Consider the following 18,849-nt stretch of genomic DNA (forward strand, 5'->3'; position numbering starts at 1 on the left):
ACAGAATACTAATTAGCAAAAAAAATAGAAAAGAAAAAAGAATGAACGAATTATTAATCCAGTGTACAACACAGACAAATGACTCTCAAAAACATGCTAAGTGAAAAAAGGAAGGTGTGTGAATTTAAGATTAGGGAGAAGACAGCAGAGGCAGGGGTTCCTGAGAGGCCAGAACTGCTGACTGTGGCCACAGTTACAAAACTAACACCTGTCAATATATACCACAGCCTTTTACTCGGTGTCTGGACACATCAGGGAAATGAGTTTTAGAAAACTACAGACTCAGAAGTTAATTATCTTTCAGTTGAATAAATGTAGACTTAATATATTAGGTTTAGTAGGTTCAAGAACTCATTAAGGTAATATTTGCTAGTAACTGACATATATTAAAAATATAGTGAAGCATTTCTAAAGTAAAGCTGGTGTAGTGATACACACCTTTAATCCTAGCAATTCAAAAAGCAGAGGTAGGCTAACAGTGGTGAGTTTAAGGCCCATATGGGTCAAGACCCTGCCACCTGGAAGATAAATAGATGATAGATAGATAGATAGATAGATAGATAGATAGATAGATAGATAGATAGACAGACAGACAGACAGACAGAATAGATATATACTGAAAAGGTCCTGTGAGTAATGGTTTTTGCTACTCCTCCTCATGCTAAAGAGTGCTTTTCATAGTTGTTGTTTGCATTTATGTTATAAATTTTGGCTAGAAATTACATATTGCATGTTAGGTCTTTTGAATATTTATAAAAAGTAGCAGGGGTTACCCACATGATAATCTTTTAAAGAGTGCAGCCATCTGGTCTGGTTTGTCAAAGCTGGTCCTCATTTGTGTTAGAACATCAACATTCTCCACCACAAGTTTCTAAAACAAAAAAAAAAGGGGCCTAGGTCAGGCACAGATCTTTGTGTTAATTACTTATGTACTTATTTGTGAGTTACCATTCGAAAGATAGAAAGCAAAATTCATCATGCCCAGAGATTCTATGGTATACAATTGTTTTATAAAAGAACCTCAAAATGATTTATATAAGACTAATATTTCCTTCAGTTTTTCAATTCATGAAGAGGTCAGGAAAAATTCAGCAGAATAAGTAGCAAGAGTAAGGACAACCTCATGCTTAGACACACTACAGTACTTTAAAACATGCCTTTTTAGTCTGCCAAGCCCTAAGAGTTCTAGTGATCCAAATTAAAATTCTCTCAAAATGTGCAGTCATTTTAAGTGTGTGTGTGTGTGTGTGTGTGTGTGTGTGTGTGTGTACATGTGCTTATTCAATATAATTCATCCTAGCACTGACATAGTACTAAAATGATAAAAATAGTAATTTAAAATGTTGCCGCCATTAATATCTTTACTTAAATATTAAGCAGACCAAAGACATTTTTCAACCAGCCTAAAGGATTTAAGATAAAACATACTAAGGAAGGTCTGCTGGCTGGTTTTATGTGAACCTGACAAAAGCTAGAGAACCTCGTTCAGAGTGCCTCCATAAGATCTGGCTGTAAGGCATTTTCTTCCTTAGTGACTAATGGGTAGAAGCTCAGCTCACTGTGTGTGATGCCATACCTAGGCTGATAGTTTTCTAAGAAAGCAGGCTGAGCAAGCCATGGAGAGCAAGCCAGTAAGAAGCACCCCTCCGTGGACTCTGCATCAGCTCCTGTCCAGGTTCCTGTCCTGCCTGAGTTCCTTCAGTGATGGATTACAATGTGGAAGCATAAGCTACATGAACCCTTTCTTCCCTCTGCAACGTGCCTTTGGTTACTGTGTTTCATCATAGCAATAGCAGCCCTACCTAAAACCCGGGTATGTGGCTAGTGGTAGAGCGCTTCCTATCACATGAGAGGCCCTGCACTCAATCTCTAATCCTGCCTAATAAAGTAATAATGTTCGTGTCACAGGTAATGTGGAAACAGTATATTCAAATAGTAAATTGGAACAAACAACTTGGGCTAGAATTTGGGCATTAATAAAAACATCATTATGCAACAGAAGAAAGAACACCGAGAAACTGAAACACAATCACTTTTACAAATTAATTCACCATTTTGGCCTCTTGTTTTCTTGTAACTAAACCAAGATGTCACTGAGTGGTTTAAAGTGCTTTAATTTCATTTACATGCTAGTGTTTTCATGTCAGGCTAATTTGCAGCTCTAGGTATTTTCACATTCTTGAAATGCTTTACAAGAATTAATGTTTAAAGGTGAATTAACGCCATGGGCAGCAGCCCGCATTCAAAATAGCTATTTGTGAGGCTGGGCGGAAGCTCTGAAGCCAGCCTGGACATTAGTATGAAAGACAAGGAAAAGGCTGGAGATGTTTCAGCGGTACAGCACTTGCCAGCGTGTGAGGTCAGAGGTTCAAACCCCATCACTACAAACAAGGACAGCAAGGTTGGTTGGTGAAGACTGTACCTTAAGTTCAGCAACTTGTGATGAAATATGCCACATAAGACTCTCGCTTAGGAACTTCATCCCATATGGGCCTAAGAGCTCTGACAACGACCTCATTTCTGGAAGGAAATGAACTAATTTCAGTTTCTGGACAGAGCAAATATATTATGATACACTGACATACTGGACGACTCCAGCTTACAAACTAATTATAGCCAAAACAAATCAAGTTACCATGTAAAACAATCAGGTTTTCTTCATTTTCTAAATCTAGCTTATAATATTCACCTGATATATCAGAGTATTCCTCTGCATTGAATGTTAATTCATTTTCTGTGGGTAAATTCACAAATGCTTTCATTGCAGGAAAATAAGCTATATGGCCATTGCTGACTTGTCTTAATAACGTTTCCAAGTACCTAAAAAGAAAAGTAAATGTATAACTCGGAGAAATGGCTAGTTTTAGTATTTATTATAGTCTACATCCCTATACCTAAGTTTCAGTTAAGTGGTGACATAAATGAGCACATGATGCTGGAGGGTAAGAACGCTGGCTCTCCCGGAAGCCTGGGTCTCGTTCCTAGCATGGGCACGCTGGTTCATAACTGTAACTCTGGTTTCAGGGGATCTGATACCCTCTTCTGGCTTTCAAGGGCATCAGGAACACATGTGGTACATATACATACATGCAGGCAAAAGATTCATATATGAGAACAACTATAAAATGGTTTTCCTAGGGAGTTCTTTACAAAACAAAAGTTTCCATCATTCTAAATGTACTCCTTACCAATTTGTATACAGGCTTGTGATGGTTGGTTCTCCATGGCTGTCTAAGTGTTGTGTTTGTTGAAGGAGAACATTATTAAATACTCTGGTGATATCAATCTGCACGTAGTTCTCTATGGACTGGAGTACAGTCATATATGCTCTTACGCTTGTCAGAAGTTCTGATGGCTTTGCAATCTCCTGTGTAGCCTGATTATACATGGTCATTCCAACAATTGATCTGGGGTAACGAGAGACATGAGATTTTCTTACTTATGTAAACAATCTACTCAATCTACTAGCATCTAATATCAACAAAGCAATAAAATTAAGTTTTAAATATTTTTAAAATAAAGCCATGAAATTACCGTTATCTCATAACCTAAAACTGATGAAATAGGAATACAAATAATTAAAAATCATTCTGAGAATGCAAGTTACTAACAATGATTAGACATAGAAAGGACTATAAAAACTGCATTAATGTAGCAAGGACAATGAGATATTTACCCTATAGCCTAAATTTACTTAGCACTGCTGCTTGAAGCCTTTTGGATTTTATGTGAACTAAATCCCAGTAATGACTAACATGGCTATGTAGTTATCATCACTAATATTTCATAAATGAAATAAACTAAGGTTCAAACCAAGTAAACTACGTTTACTTCCATAAGGAAGCACTGTTTGGAGGTGGTCTGTTTAGAATGAGGAAAGTTTACAAACACCTAAAAAGAGAATGTAAATATATAACTAGAGAAATAGTTTAACTAAGCATTTATTAAGTATTAAGCTATACTCCCTGATCTAAAGTTGACAAAATAATTGAGCATCTATGAATGTTTATTTGACTTAATGTTGGTTTTCAACAAACTACTTGACAGTTAAAACAAGATGACACTGAACACCACACTGAAACACGTTTATTCACATGTTTCAATACATATAAAGCTAAAAGGAAACACAAGCTTGAAAAAACTTCTCTAAGAGGTCTTTTTCTGCATCAGTCCCTCCTATTCCCTTAAAAAATTTTGATTTAAATTACATTTATTTACAATTAAAATTTTATTTAAATTACACTGATAAATTACATTCATGTGTGTGCATGCATGTATGCATGTTTAAGTGTGTGTGTGCGCGCACGCGCACGAGTGCACATGTGAACCATGGCACATGTGTGGAGATTAGAGGACAACATTGTAAAGTCAGCTCTCTCCTTCTACCAAGTGTCTGCCTGTTTCAAAGCAAACACCTTTACCTATGGGGCCTTGTTGCCAGCCCCTATCACTTTCTAGGAAGCTCCCGGAGCATTAGACTTGCTTTTGTAAAGATGCATCTTTAACACAGCAGACAGAGCCCACAGCTAGGACTACATCCAGATAAGCCAACTTAAGATGAAAATTACTACTCTTGTACTTAGCCCCTGAGGACTAAGGCTAAAACTGAACAATAAAAACAAAATGAACGCAAACAAAGCAAGTTGCTCCCATGTCTTGACCCCAGTCACTAACTACTACAAAGAGGTTTGCGGAAAAAAGAACACTTGCTTCCCCACAGATTATAACCAAACTATTTATAGAAAGAAACACAGGAGCTAAAACCTGAGCCTCAGATTCTGCCAAGCAATCTCCCACCCATCCAGCTGATAGAACCAGAAGGCAGAATGTGCCTTGAGCAAATACTGGAGTTTTGCTGTCAGAATATCTGATTTAAGAAGGGAACAAAAACCACTGCTCAGCACCGGCTGCTTCACTGGCCAGTTACTGGTTTAATACTCACTAGACTGCTGTTTTTACATAGTTCTGTTTTTACATTGTTCTCTTGTTGCAGTATTCTCTCCATACCAACTAGTCTCAAGCTTTATTCTGGCTCCTTACCACAATGTTATACATACAGCAATAGAAATATTACTCATTAATGATCATAAAAACTTTGAAAATCCTTTGGCGACATTTTCAGATACTAAGATTTTCAAGATTAAAAATTATTAAGTAATAAACACTTCCTTATAGTTAACTTTCAGAAATCTAAAGTACCATTAATAGGACAGATTTTTTATTACTTAGTGCAGTATTATTCAAATAGCTGTAAATCTCTACTCAGAACTGACAGCTCTGTGCACAGGCAAAGCCTTACTATGCACTTGTTGACACTTAATGCTTAAATCTTTTCTTACTCATTTTCTGTTCTTTCTTTACTGACTACATCCTAGTGGCCTTCTGGCCTTACTCACTTACCCACCACATGTCTGAAGACAAATTAAGTTAATAAACTACTGTTTGTGTATGACAACTAAAACTTAGGAGACAGTTACTGACATTGTTCATGTCAGTGATTAGCAGTAAGTGTGGGGCAGGAACCTGCTGCCCAGGAAGTCTTAGTTCACTCTTCCGCTGCTCTTTGCAGGCACTAGTCCACCTCAGTATGTGTACTAAAAGTCAGTATTGGAAGGCATCAGATAATGAACATAAGCTCGTTAAATGATGCGATAGCAGCCGTCTGTGTGCCCTCTTACTTAGTGAATCGGATTTCCAGATGAGAAGTCAAGTACTCCCGCGGTGTGAAGGTGTGTTCCCACACTGCCATGTTTGGAACATAATTTATGGAGAAGCATAACTCCGAAAGTGCAGTGTGCAACTTATCAAGGCTAAAAAAAGTAATAAATAATAATTAGGATGATATTTCATCACAGGTAATTCCAAATCAATTTTATAAAAATTGCAAGACTCACAGAGAATATAGAATTTTATTATTTTATTTTTAAGCTGATAGTTCAAAATGTTTATATATAACTCAAGTAATGTTTAAGCAGTATCATTCGTATTTCTCTACATTCGGCTAATGACAAATATACTGAGCAACCAGAAGAGGCGCTTAGTCAGCCCTCAGCAGCAATAGCTTCCTCCTGCCGGTGTTAATCCGCTATGGGAGCTGAAGCACTGTTTATGGAACATATTCTGGTGTGTCACTAAGTGCTAAGTCCATGACCTGACAAGTTAAAAATACGCCTCAGAAAATATGAGACGGACTGGCCTTTAGCATTCTGTACGACTGTCAACTTGACAGATGGAGAGTCACCTAAGTAATGGGTGTGTATGTAAGGGTTAACAGAGGTGAGAGAGGACCTACCACAGCGGTGAGCAGTGTCATTTCACGTCACGGTGCCCCAGGGAATAGAGTGTCAGGGCGAGCTGAGCACCAACATTCCACCCCCTGCTTCCTGGCTGCAGAGCAGTCTGTCCATGGCCACAAGCTCCGGCCTCCCTGCCTCCCCTACCAGGAGGGACTGTACCCTCAAACTGAGAGCCAACATAAACTCCTCCTCCTTACATCACTTTGGTTGGGTACCTTCTCACAGCAATGGCACAATGAGTGTATGTTCAAAAATCTACATTTTAGCACTAACAGCAAATCAAACTTAAAAGATTTTTGTTGTTATGTATGTTTGGGAAGTGTTAGAAAATAAAATCTCTTTCATTCCTATCAATGTCTTAGTTCTAACACCACAAAAGGAAAGAATCACCACCAGAGCAGATACAGGAGAAGTAGAAGACTTACTTGGTCACTACCAGCCTGTTTTTCCTCATGCTCTCGACACCCGGCTTTTCCCTTTCAGGTTCCCCTTTCTTGCCAGTCTGTTTTTTTGACTTCTTATTCACTGCTTGACTGATGGTTTTGGCACAATGCTTCGGCAGTAACTGAGATTGGGTAAAGATGATGTTATACTGCTGCAGGGACTTCTCTGAACATATAAACTACTGCAGGATACCTCGGCTGGCTGGGTTGGCACAAGCAAGCAGTAGGCCAGCAGTGCAATGCAGGAGGTACTTTACCTATCTAGATCACAGGCCCTACACAGCATGGTGGAGGCAGAAACTTTAAAGTGCCAAGGGTTACTCAAAAGACAAATAAAAACATACTAGGCGATTATGGAATAAGATATACAGCAGTCAGTATAATTATGTAAATAGCCTATAAAGAAGAAACTAAATCTGTTCAGTGTCTAGTAGTACAGAGTAAATAGTACTTTTTGTTGTCAAGAGGGTCCTGAGAGTAAGGCCAGAGCTAAGGTTTTATACTGTAAGCAATCTGGGAGACAGGGGCAGGTTTTACAGACGAAGACACAGATATTTTCTTTCTTTTTTTTCCAACATAAGATTTCTCCGTGTGGGATGACTGTCTTCTTGGAACTCACTGTGTAGACCAGGTTGTCTTCAAACTCACAGAGATCTGCCTGCCTCTGCCTCCCAAGTGCTGGGATTAAAGGTGTGCTCCACCACTGCCTGGCAGAGTCATAGATGTTTTTCTGAGGTTAATTCTAACACTGAGAGAAGAAATAATTGAAAAACTTCAATTCTTACCTGGTCACTAAGAGTACACTGTTCTGTGCAAATATCAGTGATGAGGTTCCGAGCTTGTTTGGCCATCTCATCGAGGAACATATTACACAGGGAAAGGCTACGATCCCCTATATGATGGCGCTGGTGGGCAGAGGACGGAAGCAACACAGGTCACAAGAACATGAGCTCAACAAAACTACACACCATGAAATCAGGGAAAGTCCTACTCTGCTGTAGGGCTGGGGAAGTATATGGTCTTGCTTTCTCTATAACCCAAATTAAGCTCTATGTGTTCATATAAAATATTATGTGTTTTGTAACTATGAAAGAAAATTATAATTTAAAAACAATCTTCTAAAATCTCTCTTTATAAAGCATAAAGCTATGTATTTAGCCAGGCATGGTAGCACACATTTGTAATCCCAGCACTGGGAAACTGAGGCAGAAGGATCACAAGACTGAGACCCTATCTCAAAAAGGGAGATAATAAACTATACATTCCATCACTCAGATTCACCATGTCCCAAATCTACTCTTTCGATATTTAAAAATAGGGTACATGATGCATATGTGTAGATTTATGTTAGAGTTTTCTCATCTTAAATCACTTGAATGTTTACATCTAATACATAAATTCTGATGTAGTTCTGTAATAAACACACAAATACTCAAATACATCAATAAAAAAAGTATTAGAAATCAAGTTGGGAAAATAAAGGAGACATTGAACATTTCTGAAATTATCTCTTCCTTTCCTGCTTCCTGGAGATGGGAAAAGAAGACAAACAAAACTGAATACAAATTCTTTGAACTTGGTAAGAGTGGGGAGGATGTGCTTCATTTCAGGATATTATTAATATACCTGTATGTATGTATATATATTTATATCTATCTACTGTTATAATGTACAACCTATTTATTTCTACAGGAGTCAGTGTTTGTTTAGTTTTGGTGGTTTGTAGTTATTTAGTGGATTTTTGTCAATAGCTAGAATATTTTGTATATGAAGTCATAAATTTACTATATATGAGAAATTTTACAATTTCCTTCTCTGTCTTTCATATTCGTGTAACATACAGAAAGTCTCTATGTTGTTGAAATAAAAGTATAGAACAAAGAAATATCTGACTCACAAGACCATCTTTCCTAAATCTGTAAGCCTTGAATTTAATTTCAAATGACCTACAAACTGTAAGAGGAATCCAAACACTGTAGCCAGACATAATGAAATATTGGTCAATTTGTATGTGTGGGGGGAGGCAGCTTACAGGACTGGGGGTTGGGGTTGGGGGTTGGAGGAGGAGACGGAATGGACTGAACCCAGAGCCATGCACATTTAACTGGGCAAGCATTCTACCAATAAACAACATCTTCAACCTTCATTCTTTTGCCCTGTTTTTATTTTGAGACAAGCTCTCATTCTGTTGCCTAGTCTGGCCTTTAACAACCATGTAATCCTCTTGCCTCAGCCTCTGAAGTAGTGGGGATAACAGGCTTGGGCCACCAGGTTCGACTGTGTCTCTTAATGTGTCACACAAGTCTTGCTTTCAGTTCTTGAAAGCTTCCTCTGACCTCATCTCTCTCAAAGTCCTCTTCCCACAGAATACTCATAAGCTAGAGATATGCTACTTCAAATTTCTTTTCAACAGATTTTGCAGTTCTAAGAGATTAAAACTGTTACAAAAAAATACAGTATTCATTCTTTATAATCTTGCCACACTTATAAAATTTTTTTTCAAGACCAGAGAAAACATCTTTTCATTTTATTTCCTTACTAGTTGTCAAATGATAATTCCATCTGTTGGGGATACAATGTGATCCATCATGTTTTTATAGTTTTATAGTTTTCTTTTATTCTTTTATTCTGGGCCTCTGAACACCCAGAGAGCACTGTACCCTACTGTGGACTCCCAGCATCATGACATTATGATCTGCATGTACACTATAGGAAGATCCAATCACTTTACCAACTTGATTTCTGTAGTAAGAACATTAAAAACCTATTCATTTTAGCTCTTTAAAATGTTCATTGGCATTACTATTTTCTGGTCTCTCATGGTAGCTCAGGCTGGCCTTGAATTTGCAATCTTCCTGCCCCAGCCTCCTGAGTGCTGGGAACACCACCATGCCCAACTCTTTGTTAGTAACTGTGTCACCATGCACTGTAACAGATCGCTGAAACTTATCCTAAGCGAGAACTTTGCACCTTTTGATACACAGTACACTTCTGACAGACACTAGGGATCTGCAGAATTACTGATTAGTTGTCCACACCACAGCAACTGTGAGTTTATGTGTGTCTCACAAGTGTCAGCAAACCTGGGTCCTGTCTAACGTATCCATGATGTTAACAAGTCAGTAATCCATAAACCCAATTTTTCAAGTCCTTCCTTTCAGTATTACAATGAAATGTATTCAGTAAAAAATGTAATTACTGCATATGTGAATAAATCTATAACAGTAATACCAACCATATCAGTTATTTTAAAAGGTAAATGATCAATATATGTGCATATTTATGCACCTACATATATTCCTATTTGTGTCAATCATACATCTTACTGCTCACTGTGTTATCATGGATCTACTCAAGAATTTCTCTGATTCTATACAAAGATGGTTTAGGTGAGAAGAAAAATTAAGTAATTATGTCCTTATAAACATTTGGCTAGCTGCCCATGTGACTGCTTCACTACATAAGGCCTGGCACCGGCTACAGTTACCTCTTCGGGACACAGCTCATGTGTGCAGCTCATGAAGTGAGTGCAGAGCAGAGGAAAGGCGATGGAGTATCGCGACTGAGAAGGCAACTCCAAGCACTGCTGAAACATCTTCTCAAAAGCACGGCTATAAAAACTGTCAGGAGAGACAGAAAACAGTCAAACAGCTACACTCAGAGCTTACAGGCAAACAAATGATACAGCACCATGGCTGGTTGATTCTCTTAACTCAAGTGAATCTCTTAAGGGATCCCATTTATACCCTTAAGAATAGTTATTTTCCCTTCAAAGTACCTTGTGCATGTCAATAATTTATTCAGAATACTCTTTGTATGCTATCAAGACATTTTACAGGTAATATACAGTATCTATAGAATATAAGTACACAACATTCAAAACTCTGATCTTCAAACTTTCTCATGGGTTAGGGAATTATCAATTATAGGGACCACGGTTACTTTAAAGTATCACTGAGAAAAATATTACCAATTAAACAATCATGTCATTAATATTTAAAATATTAAGAAAATTAACCACATATGACAATTACAAAAACTTAAAGATTGTACAAAATGCTTTATCTCTAAGAAAGCAGGAAGATTATATTCTTTCACAACAGGAGCACTTTTAGAGCTAAAACAGAATCCAAACAAAAATGTCTCACCCTCTGTCCAGGACAGGCTTTGAGACAGTAACAGATGGTTCCAAATAACCTTAAAATTCTTGAACATTTAACATACAGCCAAAATGTAAACCCGAAAGTGAGTGGACTAGTCTGTCTCTCAGAGAGGCAGGCCTTCGTTCCTGGAGATTTCTTCTCCAGCACATGTAACACAAGCTACCCTAACAAACTGCTAAAACCAAAAGCTCTGACCACCTTCTCTGTGTGGTACCTAGACGCCATTACCACTGTCCAGCCAGGTATAACTCATTGCTTCACAAGTACCACGACGTAGTATGCTGTCCCAATTTACCCCTCTACAAGGCCAAGAAGCAAGGAACCAAACTAGTACCACACAGCTACAGAGTGAAAGTACCAGAGTCTGAACTGTGGCTTTGTTTACTGTTTATGGGTCTGACCTCACTCTGTCATTTGTTCCAACATTTATTAAATATCTACTATATTAGACAAGAGGGAAGCAACATAACCTTTCTTTAAGAAATGTTTTTGGGCTGGAGAAATGGCTCAGTGGTTAAGAGCACTGACTGCTCTTCTAGAGGTCCTGAGTTCAATTCCCAGCAACCATATGGTAACTCACAACCATCTGTAATGAGATCTAGTGCCCACTTTTGGCCTGCAGGCACAACACTGTATCGATAATGAATAATAATAAATCTTTAAGAAAGAAGTAAGTTTTCTGGAGAGGGTAATGAGAGAAAAGTGAATGCAGTGCTAAGTGTGGAGAAGCTGTGCTTAGTTACAACAGTGCAAGGAGCAGCCAGCACATCTCTGTGACACAAGTGTCTAACACTATAGGCATGAAGTTATCAGATATTAATTTCCATACTTGCTCTCTTTGATTTATCCACAACCTTTTTTTTTTCTTTTTTTTTCTTTTTTCTCGGAGCTGGGGACCAAACCCAGGGCCTTGCACTTGCTAGGCAAGCGCTCTACCACTGAGCTAAATTCCCAACCCCTATCCACAACCTTTTTACACTCAGACTACATATATAAACGAGCTCTTAATGTGAGACTCCCATCTTCAAACAAAATGCAAGAAAGCTCACACCAGAACAGTTGGCTGCTCCTGGGAGTAACTAAAACCAAACATAAAAATCTCAATTTTGCAAGCTTCTTTTTCTTCCAAAGTTTTTTGTTGTTTTTGTTGTTTGTTTTTTTTAAAGACAGGGTTTCTCTGTGTAGCCTTGGCTGTCCTGGAACTCACTCAGTAGATCAGGCTGGCCTAGAACTCAGATATTCACCTACTTCTGCTTCCCAAGTACTAGGATTAAAGGTGCAAACCACCACTGCCACCCAGCTTGTTACAAAGCTTTGATAAAAGCCTATTGCTCCCTTTATGATTAGGAATATGATACTGAACTATCTTGAGGACTATCCTAACAGAAAACAATCAGGTAGTTTCATAATAAACATTTCCAGCTTAGACTTAAGGAAAATTACAACATACCAAAATATGGAGAGATCGGATGTTTCCACCAACATTTCCACCAAGGAATCGACCATCTTTGTATGGAATATTATTGTGTTCATCATCTTTCCGAGTTCTCGGTGATCTGCAAGGCTAAGTGAAGCTTTGGAGACACTAGTGTATGCCTGTAGCAGTTCAACAGCAAATAACACAAGTTAGGAATAGACTAATGACTCAAAGCTTGTTACTGTACAGAGGAAAAAAAGCCCATTGCTGACAAACATTCAAACTTGAGTACTGTATCAAAACATCGTTTTCTACAGTTGTTCACAGCAGGAGCTGGTGCACTGGCTGACAGGTGGAGTTGTTTATAGTTGATCCAAATGATCTAGTTCAATCCCTTGAACCCGCATGATGGAAGAAAAAACTGACTCCCAAGAGTCTTTTCTTGCCCTGCATATGTGTACCCTGTCTGGAAACATCTACACACATACATGAAACTGGATAATATAATAGACTAAACTAATTTGATAACTTCTACAGACACATGCAAGTAAGATAAATGGGTCATACAAAGAAAGTTGTAAGACTTAAATAAACTCTCAAGCAGTGAGAAAGAGAAACTCCATAACTAGGATATCAAATCAAAACCAGAATCCTGTCCATGAACAAGGCCGTTTAAGAAGGGCGGAGAGTGACAGGAGAGAACACAATGCTTACAGATAAGCACTGATCACAGTGAGCAGAGTTTGAGTGCAAACAGAAGAAGAGAACTGGTAAAGAAGGAGATTCAATCAGATTGTACATCACGTAAAGGACTCAAAACCTTGGGTGAACCAGGGGGCTCTGTATGGTGGCCAGTTCATACTTAAGAAAGTTGGCTGTACAAGGAAGATGGGAGGAACAGGAAGTATAGATGTAGCTAGAAAGCCACAAGAGGCAGAAGCCTATTAGAAGGCCATGCTGGCAGCACGTCAGACAACTTATGATGGCTTACTCTACAGTGAAGATTACAAGTAATTCCCTGTGGGAAATGATGTGGTGTGATGGGCAACAGAATCCCCGCTGCTGACAACAGTCCTGGCCGTTCATTAGGAGGTACTCCTTTGTGGGTCTCATTAACTCCGGTCTTTTGTTAAACATGAAAAAGGTGCACGACCCAGGCTACTCACTCCCATGGCTGCTTATTGAGGTTGCATGGATAGCAGTCTAACTTGAAAGGTGAGGGATGTTTGCATCAAAACAGTGAGAAGTATGTGTACTGTTGAGAGAATAGGAAGTTCCTCAAGCTCAAAATCTCTCAGCTGTAAAACATGCCCACTGCATACAAGGCATTCATCTCAAGGCCTTAATCTACCCTTTAGAACTTGAGGACAAGAAGAAAAGGATGCATAAATGCTGGTGTGCATGCAGGAAAAACCAAGTCACTGGTCTTTTGGAACTCCATGCCCTGTCACCCATGGAATGACAAGAAACTAAGTTATGCTTTATAAGAGATTAAAAATTAAATCTCTAATCTTACAGTGGTAAGAAGCCTTCAGGTAGATGACATTATCATTCACTATAGCAACAAGCCAGAAAATGCAGTTTTGTATGTTTTAATTTTTGTTTGCTAGGAAGGGGAAGAGAATAAGAAACAAACATCAATTTTCTGTGTAAAAATACATCAGAAAAAATAAAAAAAAAAACAAGCATGACTGTATTTGCTTTTATTTATCTGTTTTAAAGAGGAGTTTATTGTGGCCATGCCTTTGACAAATATGTTCATTAATTGATTCTCTGAATCTAAGTAACATTGTGGAAACAGATTCAGGAGTACTGCCAACTGCAATGGCTGAAAACAACCTTCCAACATTACCGATGACAAGGCAAACATTAGTGTGCTCCCAAACCCCGCTTAAGAAGGACCGATCAGGGCTGGAGAGATGATGGCTCAGCAGTTAAGAGCACCCGACTACTCTTCCAGAGGTCCTGAGTTCAATTCCCAGCAACCACATGGTGGCTCACAACCATCTGTAAAGAGATCCGATGCCGTCTTCTGGTGTATCTGAAGACAGCTACAGTGCACTTATATATAATAAATGAATAAATCTTAAAAAAAAAAAAAAAGAAGGACCAATCAAACAGATGAGAAGATGAGAAGACGAGAAGACAACATTTGGAAAGGAACTGAAAATGCGTAAGTGTCTAAAGTGACAAAGAAATGTGATCCTTTGGAAAAAGACAATGACTAATAATGCATAGACAAGAATTCCAAAGAGAAAGACAAAGTGAATCATGATGTGATAAAAAACATTTAAAAAACAAAAAAACAATCTTAGAATCAAAACTGGATAAGACTCCGCAAGGGCAAAGCACACAACTGAAAATTCTCCAAAAACTAACTCTGATGGTTTTGCTCTACTGCAATGGCACATGGTGTCGGGAGAACCCGTCACCTCCCCCTGGCCACTTTGTTTACTACAAATGCTAGGGGCGCTTTCTCACTTGTAATGACGCAATTAACAGTCACACTTGTGGTATCTCTTAATTCAGTCCTTTTAAAAAGCAACAGAAAGTCCATGTATTGACTGATTGACACATTTACTATTTATTTAATATGCATGGGGATTTACCGACACATGTCTACGCACTATTTGTAGGCACAGTGAGTGTTCAGAGGCAGAGGAGGGCAGCACATGCCCTGGACCCGAGTTACAGACAGCTGTGAGCCTCCGCGTGGATGCTGGGAATCAAAGTAGGTTTTCTGGAAGAATCAATGTTCTTATCTACTGAGCCCTCTCTCCAGACTGTCTTTCGGACTTTCAACTGCTTTTTACTTTTTATATTTTGTAAACCTTGTCTTCATAGTTAGATTATAAAACTCTCAAACAGGTAACTCCTCCTTCTTTTTACTTAACAAGAAAGAGAGTCAACTACTGTTTATAGTATACACAAAGATAATTAGGATTTTTTTTTTTTTTTTTTTTTAGATTTACTTATTTTATTTATATGAGCACACTGTGGCTGTCTTCAGACACACCAGAAGAGGGCATCGGATCCTATTACAGATGGTTGTGAGCCACCATGTGGTTGCTGGAAATTGAACTCAGGACCTCTGGAAGAGCAGTCAGTGCTTTTAACTCCTGAGCCATCTCCAGCCCCCAGTTGCTTATTAAATAAAGTTTTATTGAAATATATCATAACTTTGTTTGCATATTGTCTGCAGCTGCTCTGGTATTATAATGGATGTACAATTTATACTAAGCACTGCATAGCACACAAGTACAAGTTTTTACCAAATGACTTTTTTTGTTAGTTCATAGCTATAGTATAAATATGCTTTATGAAAAAAACTTTGTGCTTTCAAATTAAATTTACATATACAAGTCAGGTAATCAAGAGAACTAGGGATATAAATTTATGGATATTATAAAACCAACCTATTTTATTAAAAACTTATATTGGTTTGTTAGAAATATAGAGGTTTAATAATTTAGAAAACATTTCATGTGGTTCAGTACATAAGACATTTTTTCAGTACGCTAATTCATAAAGTTATAAAACTATAATGTATTCAAACAAAACAAAACACCACAAATCAAGTTATCCTTACCTGTAACCTAAACCAATCTAATCTCATTCCTCTGAAATCAAACACTTCCCCATCTTCAACTGCAATAACAGAAAAAAGAGGGGCAAAACAAATGAATGATTTTACAATTCACTAATTATATTTTATACTTTAAGAGCTAAGATAGCTGGTATAGTAGTATAGGCCTTTAATTCCAGCAAGTAGGAGGCAGATGCAGGCAGAATTCTTTGAATTTGAGGCTAGCCTGGTCTACACAGTAAGTTCCAGGACAGCCAGAGCTACCTAGTGAGATCCCATCTTAAAAACAACAAACCCAAAATAAACACAGTAAAAAGAGATAAGACAATTCAATTTCTGGGTATATAACTGAAAAGAAAAAAGGTGTTATTTACCAACCCATTGTCATACCAGAGTAGTTCAAATTACCCCGAACAGAAAGCAACTTACATGCTTGCTAAAAATAAATAATTTAATAAAATGTCACAATAATTACAGAAGAAAAAAAAGCCTTAAATAGGAAGAAAATTCTACCTATGGCTGAACACTGATGGCATTATGTTCAATGAGCCAGAGCCAGAACAGTGGCTCATGCCTAAATCTAGTATAGTCCTGTAATTTAGAAATAAAAGTTTGGGTTAATTGATCAGGTGGGGTGTGAGGTAGGATTTTGTAAAGAGTTGGAGGACAAAGAGACCTCCCCTCAGAAAAGGGGAAAAAAAAAAAAAGCATTCGCTCACAGTCACAAAGATACAACTACACACCCCCATTAATAAGTGTTTTCAAGCAAATTTACAAAAACACTATGTAGACTGATGTTGCCATAGGTTGTAGGAGTGGAAAATGAAGTTTAAGCACCAAAGTTCCAATCTTCATAAACAGAAAATCTCTGGAGACTGGTGCTTAGATACTGAATGTACTTAACTGAGTAACACATTGAAAATTAGTTAGGATGGCTTGTGTAAAGCGAACTTTCTAAGTGAAAACATAAAAGCAACAAAATTTAATGTAAGAGCTAAGCCTGGAAAGTAGGCAGCTGTGCCAAGAGACATCAGCTTCCTTTGAAGAGTTCTGAGTCTTATGTGCTTACAGTGACAACATAGGACAGCAGTGCAGACAGAATGCTAGAATGCACAATGCCACACAAACAAAGCGTCACTACATGCTGTAGCAGACTCCTTACTATATACTACGCATAAAGCTTGACAGACCTAAAATATATGCTGGTCAACCTGATCTTTTCAGGGTTTTTGTCATCTTTTTATAAAGAATACAAACTACAAAGCTTCAAACAACGGTCAGCTTGTGTGGGCACAACACTGATTTTGAGCTGGCACACCTAACTTCAATAACTGTCCTGACTTACAAACAATTGAAAGGTTAACTCTCAGACTCCTTAGGGATACCTATAGTTTCCAAATCTGACAAACAAAGGCAGGAACTTGTTTGAGTGCTGTGGATTAAACAGGACAGTGTATATAAAATGACAGGTACAAACTGCAAACTATTATTATTTAGCTATCTGATCAGGGACAAGTTGGCCTGCTTCAGCTTCCCCAGTGCTGGCACTCGAGGTTCCAGCACTTCTGGCTGCAGATCAACATGCCATTTAGTACTAAGAGCACACTGCTGTCACAGGTGGGCAGAGCCACGCCAGTGTCAGCACTCCTGCTTCACCTTTTTGTCAGAAGACTCGTCTTTTTCTCCTAAGTAATAAATATTATAAAATAACTCTTACACATTTTTATGAACACCATCTGAAACCCACTTTGGAATCTTTCTTCTGACAGAAGTAAACTAAGTCAAAGGTAAAAGATACAATATAACCAAAAATGAAAGAAAACGATTTTATAAAATTTAACTGTTAAAATTCTCTTTTTAATAGTCCAACTTGAAGCTTAACTGGAAGACAGCAGCATGCTTTCTTACCTTGTTTCACACTTAGGGAAGTCATGGTGTTAACAAAGGAGGACATGATGATTGATTCATCTTCAGGGCAAACAGAGAGATTCTGAGAACAAAAAAGTAACGTGAAAGCCATCTAGTCAGACAGTTGACAGATCTGTTGGTACATGGACTCTTATGATGATAAACTCATATGTCAATACTGCAGAATTATTTTTCAGGAAGAGAAAGGAATTAATGCTGATCTGTACCAAAAATAAATCTCAACAACATTATGCTAACAGAAAGAAATAAAACGAAAAGATTATAAAGTATGATTCCATATGCATGAGAAAAGTTTCGGAAGCTAAAACTGTAGTGACGAGACATCATTGTTATAAAGAGCTATGAGAAACCTACCATGAAGATGCACAGAAAGATGCTGGAAATGTTCTGTGTCAAATGTGGTGTGGTACATGAATATGCACTGCATCAAAACTGGGGAACACAGATTATTTTAAGTATATATGTTTTTAAAAAAAGTCTCAAAAACAGGACAAAAAAAAAAAAGAACAACAACAAAAAAAAAAAACCCCAAAAACAAAAAACAAGCAAACAAAAAGAGAACAAAAACCACACAACAACAACAACAAAAACCCCAAAGAGACAAAAAACCCAAGCCAAGCTTTCAAGTGTGACTAAGCATGTTCAATATGGTAGGGCTACAATAAACCAGTAAAATTCCCAAACAAAACTCTTTCTAACTAGTTAAGAGAATGAACAGCAGGGACCTGGGATGTCACTCAGCAGAGCTCTGGACGGGCAGGTCACAGGCCCTTAGTCCAACCACAGCACTTCAAAAGAGTTTAAAAAAATCTGAATCTAAAGTGGACATTAAACACAAAAAAGCACATATGTGGCTGGAGCTGGCTCCACGGTGACATGGTGACAGCACTGGCTGCTCTTCAGGGATAGGAACCCTAGCATCCACATGGTGGTGCTCGACTGTCTGTAACTCAGGTTCAGGGCCATCCAATGGCCTCTTCTAGCAGCCATGGATACTTGAGTACATTTAATGTAC

General features: G+C 38.1%; 1 protein-coding gene across 4 annotated transcripts in view; it reads right to left on the reverse strand.

Annotated features, from left to right (window-relative positions):
* Nckap1 (NCK-associated protein 1) overlaps positions 1-18,849 on the reverse strand; it is a 74,549-nt gene that overhangs the window by 14,128 nt on the left and 41,572 nt on the right. For all 4 annotated transcript variants that reach the window (XM_087654021.1, NM_031618.1, XM_087654022.1 and 1 more), the window contains 11 exon segments: positions 17,814-17,895; positions 15,909-15,967; positions 12,353-12,498; positions 10,227-10,359; positions 7,525-7,644; positions 6,722-6,861; positions 5,679-5,810; positions 3,189-3,407; positions 2,690-2,820; positions 2,423-2,520; positions 778-871 (listed from right to left, as the gene is read on the reverse strand). In XM_087654021.1, coding sequence (XP_087510147.1) covers positions 778-871; positions 2,423-2,520; positions 2,690-2,820; positions 3,189-3,407; positions 5,679-5,810; positions 6,722-6,861; positions 7,525-7,644; positions 10,227-10,359; positions 12,353-12,498; positions 15,909-15,967; positions 17,814-17,895 — 1,354 coding nt within the window.

The sequence above is a fragment of the Rattus norvegicus genome, chromosome 3 (assembly GCF_021556685.1).
Source record: "Rattus norvegicus strain SHRSP/BbbUtx chromosome 3, alternate assembly SHRSP_T2T, whole genome shotgun sequence".
In the NCBI taxonomy this organism is placed as follows: domain Eukaryota; kingdom Metazoa; phylum Chordata; class Mammalia; order Rodentia; family Muridae; genus Rattus; species Rattus norvegicus.